The 6645-nt window shown below is 33.7% G+C and overlaps 1 protein-coding gene across 1 annotated transcript; it reads right to left on the bottom strand.

Moving 5' to 3' along the window:
* Nucleotides 1-1137: 1137 nt before the first annotated feature.
* LOC109206298 (ubiquitin thioesterase otubain-like) lies at nucleotides 1138-6202 on the bottom strand. The gene is made up of 9 exons (XM_019369117.1): nucleotides 6104-6202; nucleotides 5340-5544; nucleotides 4280-4345; nucleotides 4125-4208; nucleotides 3889-4011; nucleotides 2116-2168; nucleotides 1948-1997; nucleotides 1762-1862; nucleotides 1138-1589 (listed from the first exon to the last, which is right to left on the bottom strand). Exons 2-9 carry the CDS (start codon nucleotides 5505-5507, stop codon nucleotides 1329-1331), a joined length of 906 nt encoding a protein of 301 aa, XP_019224662.1. The 5' UTR covers nucleotides 5508-5544; nucleotides 6104-6202; the 3' UTR covers nucleotides 1138-1328.
* Nucleotides 6203-6645: the final 443 nt, after the last annotated feature.

Genomic DNA, 6645 nt, shown 5'->3' with positions numbered 1-6645 from the left:
CATTTTATATAGTAGGGGAATCCTAAATAAGGTACAATTCTAATGTAGTAAGGAATATTATTATACAGCTGTCTAACCGCCTAGTACAAATCTGTTCCGGAATTCACGCGGTCCATCTTGAACTTGTTCTCGATGTGACTCCTCGAGCCTACAAAATCCGGGACACGTGATTTTGACCATATACAATATATTATTCTACTTTATTTGCAGTATTCATGAATAAATTTTCTTACGGATATCCAAAGCTTGCCACAGAGATTATTATCTTATTTGATGATTTCTTATTTGCAAAAGCTCTTTACCGGGAATGGGGTCAGTTGTAAATTTGGTAAATGTAAATAGACTTTAATACTTTTGGCACTTATATTGTTCGTATAGATTTTTCACCATTTGGCCTTATACCAACACACTTACTCAAATTAATTCTTTTTGTTACTAGATGATGACTCCAAATCATAATTAGGCAGTGACATCAAATTAACCTCTTTGTTCTTTTCTATTCCCAACTCAAGCAGTCAACAGCCAATTTGGTTCATTAATAGATCTTGACTTAGTAAATATAAAACAAAGAGACTGAACTAATTTTAATAACACTATATAAGAAAGGCACATTAAAATCTAGTATTATATGAAGTAAATGAAAATAGTTGAACTATAAAAGCTCTAATAAGGTTTGAATACAATGCTTAACACTTTTGAATTAGTATGTGGCGTTAAAACTCCCTTATACATTTATTTGAAAGCCAAAAAGCAATATTTTGCAGGGTGCGACACAGGAGAAAGTTATAGTACAGAAACATCACTTTTTAAGATATCAAATAAAAATAAACATACTTATATCAAGTAATATTATGTATTTCAATATATACACAATTACACTTATACAAGGATGAAAAAACCAAAAAAATTAATTGTTTGAGAGATTAAAATGTATTCAAATATTTATAAAAGATAAAGACTTACGACAAACATTATGTAAAAATATAGAAATCAAAGATAAAAATACTATTGCAATTTTTTGTTTTCAAAAAAATGTCAATAGTAAATTGAAAACTAAGGGCGTCGACCAGATGTTTTGAAAAATATTTGAATACACTATAGTATACAGTTTCTTTTGGTTGTCTGTAATAATCAAGATACTAGAGAAAGTTATTTCATAAATGTAAAGAAATTTGCACAGACAAATTTATGGATAAAGAAAGCTCCGCTTATCTACAATTCTGCACTGATCAACAAACACACAAGTTTCTATTCTCATTGATCATACATGCCAAAGTGAATGAGCCAAGTTTTCATTGAGATTGTTTTCACAAACTAAATGAAGAACATCACTTGGGGTAGAGAATGTCGTAATGTCCTGGGCGATAGAGCAAGGTAATAGATGGATTTGTGGTCTTGGGAACACCATTATTACCCATGTCATCGCTTGTAGGAACAAAGTCGTGGTGATTTACATTGATGCTGTTATTCTCACATGAGCTTCTATCAAGATATACGACACGGATTGGTACACCCAACGCATCTGATAGGGCTATAATCTGCACATGATCACTCTCTTCGCCCATGGGTTCCACTGATGACTTGCAAAACTGTGTTTTAATTTTCAAATAAAAAGAAAGCGAGTTAACACTTACTTGGATTCTAAAAGCAGCAGTGCTCGTAAGAGTCTGTGTATTTAGTAGACGATATTGTTAAAGGTAGACGGTTATAAGCATACGTTCAATGGTACAAGAACAAGTTTGAAAATCTCATCTAACGAACCTGCTCCACTGAGGCATTTGTTAGTCCTAGTATAAATGGTTCGAAAAACTCCGAGCGCTTCCTTATTTCACCAGATGTTACAAATCTGAAGAACATCACAACTAAACAGCACATATCATCAGGTCACAGAGAAGAACACAACACTTTGTTATCTCACATTCACAAAAGGTTGCCAATGGCCCTCACCATAGTCAGAAATGGACGGATCACGACTTCTGCGTAGGAGTTCGTCATGACTGCAATGAATAACCAATTTTGCTCCTTTAGTACCGATTCCATTTTGACCAGTGGAAGCATTAAGATAGTGCACAGCTAAATGGAAATTCTAAGTCAAGAGAATTTTAGAACTCAAACCTTATGGAATCTTCGCTACCTTGAAGAACATTATCGAGTTGCTCGAGGAATAACTATGAAAGTCCAAAAAGACGACAGAGCCTCAGGGCAACGAATTTCATAATCAAACTAAAGAAAATGAACAAATGCAAGATCCCAATGTGGTAGGTGATGCATGAATGAAGGAGGGCCAAAGACTACTCAATCTATATGGAATACAACATATATGAGTAATGATCACAATATAAGCTCTAACAACACGAAAACATTCATCTGACATACCATCAATATCAGATCTTCCCCTCTCAATTCACTTACCCCCAAATGCCTTTAGGCAAACAAACACGTAATCTAGTCAAGAGAGCATGCAACTCCTGGACATGCAGTTTCCCTGGTTTTCGTTTTAAGATTAGATACTGACCACTGGCTAGGAATACAATCCCTTCTATTATCATAATCCGTATTATCAAAGGCGAAAAGCGCAAAAAGCTCTAAGGTCAATTGGGGCTTTAATGGAAAAGCGCAAATAAAGCGTGGGCTTCAATGAAGAAAGGCGCAGATGAAGAAAAAGTATGTATGTGTAATCCAAGACTAATAATTATAAGCATGAATAACAAATATATGAAAAAAGAAATTTAAAAAAAATTACGCTAAATTGAAATATCAATTGTTTAGTGTCGCCTCTTCAAGATTACGCTCATTGGCAAGAAAAGGTATGCATTAGAGCCTTGATGACAAGGCGAAACACTCAACATGTATTGCACCTCGCTTAAGCGCGCCTCTGACAACACTTATCATAATAACCAAGAGCCCTTACTGTATTGTATATATCTTTATGGAAAATACAGGCTAGTGATTGTCACTCAAATCACTGGCACTGCCATAAATTTTGAAGCAAAAAGATTTAGACATGTGAAAAGATAAATTAAAGGCGTGAAAGGTCAGGATAGGAATGGGTTTGAAGATCAACTAAAAGCCCTTGACCAAATTGTGATGCGAAGAACTGCAACAAGCAAGGGTTTCCTGGCATACGTATCTGCGGGATGGACTGATCAAGGTTCAGGGTCTTAAATAAAAAGATGTAGGAATACATTTCAAGAAAGATGAAGATAGGAAAACTATGGAGGAGGAGATATTGGCACTGTAATAACATGATATGAACCAAAAGAAAGAGAAATAGTGTTCAAATTCACGAATCCAAGAGAATCAAATTTCATTCTTCATGAAATGGAGTGAAACAGGGAGTTCAATCTAATCTACTCAAATGCGAACTAATATCGGTTAATGCCAACAAATCTCACACTTGTCAAAGAAAAGTTTTGCACACTATTGAAAATGCAGTTGGGAGCAAAAACACAATCAGGAGGAGCTTGTGCTTTTGTAACATTTTCTGGTAATTCACGATGATAAGATCATACGGTTATTCGAACAACCTCCAGAATGTAAACAAGAAAGGATATGCCGATTTAATTCAGACTATTATTATTATTATAGACACTTTAACAGTTTCTCTTGAAAATTCATTGATTAGAGAATAGAGAGCAGCTTTTATATTACACTATATGTCAAGTCTGGAACTGTGAACTATTCTTTTGACCAACAAGTTTCCATTTCGTGTTCAATTGATCGTACATCTTATAAAAACTAGACAGATTAAATATATCCAGATACACTACAAAAGAAGATTGAAAAAATCTTATATTTAAAGCATCAAGACATGATAGTTTTACGCAAAATGCATCTAACATGCGAAAACAACTACTTAAACATATCAAGGTAGAAAGACAAGAATACCGCAAAAAAGTCTTCAAATGTGAATTCTGCGTAGCCCAAACTTTGAAGTGTCTTTTTGCATTCCTCAATACTAGCTTTAATGCGATGAACTTCACTTTGATCTTGTGATTCCAGAATGTGCTCCTTTAGTTGAAATACATGATCATTTAGTAACTAAAGATGCCAAAACTCAAAGTCCACGCAGAAGACCACATATGTTCTACAAAATAAAATGCAGTATAAGAATTTAAGCATACAAGGTAACCAAACATGAAACTGCGGAAAAAGCAATTTCCATCTCCACGTGTTCTTCTAAGGGCAGCATATTGTTCACTCAGCACCTGCAGAAGTGACATCAACTACTGAGCAACACAGAACAATCACCCCAAAGACAAAGATATAATGTTCAAACCTTTATTTTCTCCAGCAAAATTGAATTTCCCAGATGGTATTCAGCTTCTAATGAAGACAAAGGTTCCTGCAGTTATCACCCCCGCAAAATACTCAAGTTAATCAATGTATTCAAGTAATTAGAGACACATATCAACAATTTGTATATTTTTAATTCTTTAGAACATTTTCTTTAAGGATCTTAAACAATCCAAGCGTTCTAGAAAGCACAACAAGTTTTAAAAGATATACACGCAAGTTACTTCTTTTAAAACAGAAGAAATGGTAAACAAAGGAAGGAGAAATTGCACAATGATACATTAGCAAGATTTAAAGATGAAAAATGTCCTGAAATTAGCTTAAAGGGTTTACATTGCATGAAGACACTTGCTGGCAGCACTATGCTCCCGACTATTTTATATGGTATTCAGCTCAATTCTAGTGAGAAAACATTTTATTATTGTTCAAACTATCCATAAGTTGCTCATTTGCAATACCGAGGTGAATTTTCAGAAAATCAAGCAGAATGTATCCGTTCAGGAATATGTCGTACCCATCTTGATAAGCCATGACTTATTTTGTTTCCAGAAAGAATCAAGAAAAACAATATTCCACTTGAAAGAAACAAGTTGAGCAGAATCAGCTCAATATTATGTCAAAAACATATTTTCATTGATAAAGAATTTTCCTCAGAGACATTGAAAGAAACAAGTAGGGTAGAATCAGCTCAAAAATATGTCAAAAGCATATTTTCGTTGATAAAGAATTTTCCTCCGACACATAATTAACTCACCTTCAGAAGAAGAAGAAATTCCTTAAAGCTTGTTAACAGAATACCTAGCATCCAGTCAAAAAAATACTAACTCATTCCTACTGTCCTATGCAGGAAAGTTCTATCCATATACAACACATAAAAACTGCAGGAATCAAGCAAACTTGATTATAGAACACTAATATGTTGAGCCGGGGAACTGAGATGCCGAGAGCTAGATGGTTTCGAATCCAATTAGTACCTTGAATATAAACAAGGTAAATAATAAGAAAGAAATAAGTTAATGCTTCGACAACAGGATAGCACTTGCCTTATCACCAACAAATTGAGTTTTTACAGCTTGTTCAGCCTGGATGGAAGATTGCTGTTGCATAATATCATCATCCTTGTATTTTGTCCAATCTTCAATTTCAGATGTTTGAACAGATGTCAATGTGTCTTTTCCTGCATCAGCCACATGCCCTTCCTGATCCTGCATCTTTTACTTTGTTTGACGGTCAGATCCGATATTTTTCCTGCTCAAGGACACCAACGACATAGTTGAATTGCATGATAACATCAGACTCCTTTTGCATTTACAATACGTAACACCCAATTGAAAAGGACATGTCAATGAGGGTATCAACATGCATAAAGGCATTTGACAATTAAAGTATCTCACTGCAGACCATCAATCTTCATAATAGGGCGGAAAAAATAAATACTACCAAAACTTGGAAGCAACGAATCTATATGATAAAGGTATTAACAAAAGCTCAAATTCCTAGAGTAATTCAGGGAAGTGAGAACTGGAAATAATTGGAGATAACAGAAACAAGAAATAGAGGAATGCCCTAAATTTCATAATTATCTTGAAGAGACTAAATATGGGGCAAAATATTGTGAAGAGCTTCTAATGTATTAACTCCACAATTGAAAGACATTTTACAGCAATACATATCACAAAAATAGTACAATTCAAAGAGTGAAGAGCAACTCAATTTAGATGTAGTCATGTGGTTAAGTGTAGATTGAAAATCTGTAAAGAGATCTCCACATATTCAAGAAGAATACAATATTCTGGTTGAAATGTACCTGAATGATGCCAAGCAACTCAGCAAGGGCGGCTCTAGGGTAAGGCAAGTGAAGCTCTTGCCTTACGCCCCAAATATTTAAGGCCCCAAAAATATAAAGTACTACTATATCAGTATACTATAATATATGTAACTTATATTTATAAAATTATTGATAAAATATTTTAAATTTTAATATTTATTTAAATTTGGTAGATGTACGATTGAATGAGTTAATAGGATAAAACTTTTCTCTCACTAAATTAAATAAATTTTATTTTTCTTTCTTTCTTTTTTTATATTTTTTATTATTTTACTTTCTAATTCAAAATCAAATTCTCTAAATTAACTATTCCTTTTTGTCACATTTGATAGATCCTCATATCAGTAATCAAGTTCTTTTGTGTCTCGTTTTATTTAACTAAGAAATCCCAGAGACAATTATCGTAAGATTCAAAACACGATCGATACTTTTTTGAGAATGGTAACAAATTTTATTCATCAGCATAAAGATTATGCTGGCAACAGTATTTACAATGTACTATCCTTGTGAACTTTACAAGG

The sequence above is a fragment of the Nicotiana attenuata genome, unplaced genomic scaffold (assembly GCF_001879085.1).
Source record: "Nicotiana attenuata strain UT unplaced genomic scaffold, NIATTr2, whole genome shotgun sequence".
NCBI classification, from domain to species: Eukaryota; Viridiplantae; Streptophyta; class Magnoliopsida; order Solanales; family Solanaceae; genus Nicotiana; species Nicotiana attenuata.
Note: the sequence above shows the minus strand (reverse complement) of the source record. Positions and strands in the feature narration are given on the sequence as shown.

Bases quoted from the DNA above. Each gene is read 5' to 3' on its own strand.
- LOC109206298 (XM_019369117.1), bottom strand. From the start codon at position 5,507: ATGCAGGATCAGGAAGGGCATGTGGCTGATGCAGGAAAAGACACATTG. The intron at 4,209-4,279 runs GTTTGAACATTA...TCACTTCTGCAG, and splicing joins TTTTGCTGGAGAAAATAAAG to GTGCTGAGTGAACAATATGC. The intron at 1,590-1,761 runs GTTCGTTAGATG...ATTAAAACACAG, and splicing joins CAAATGCCTCAGTGGAGCAG to TTTTGCAAGTCATCAGTGGA.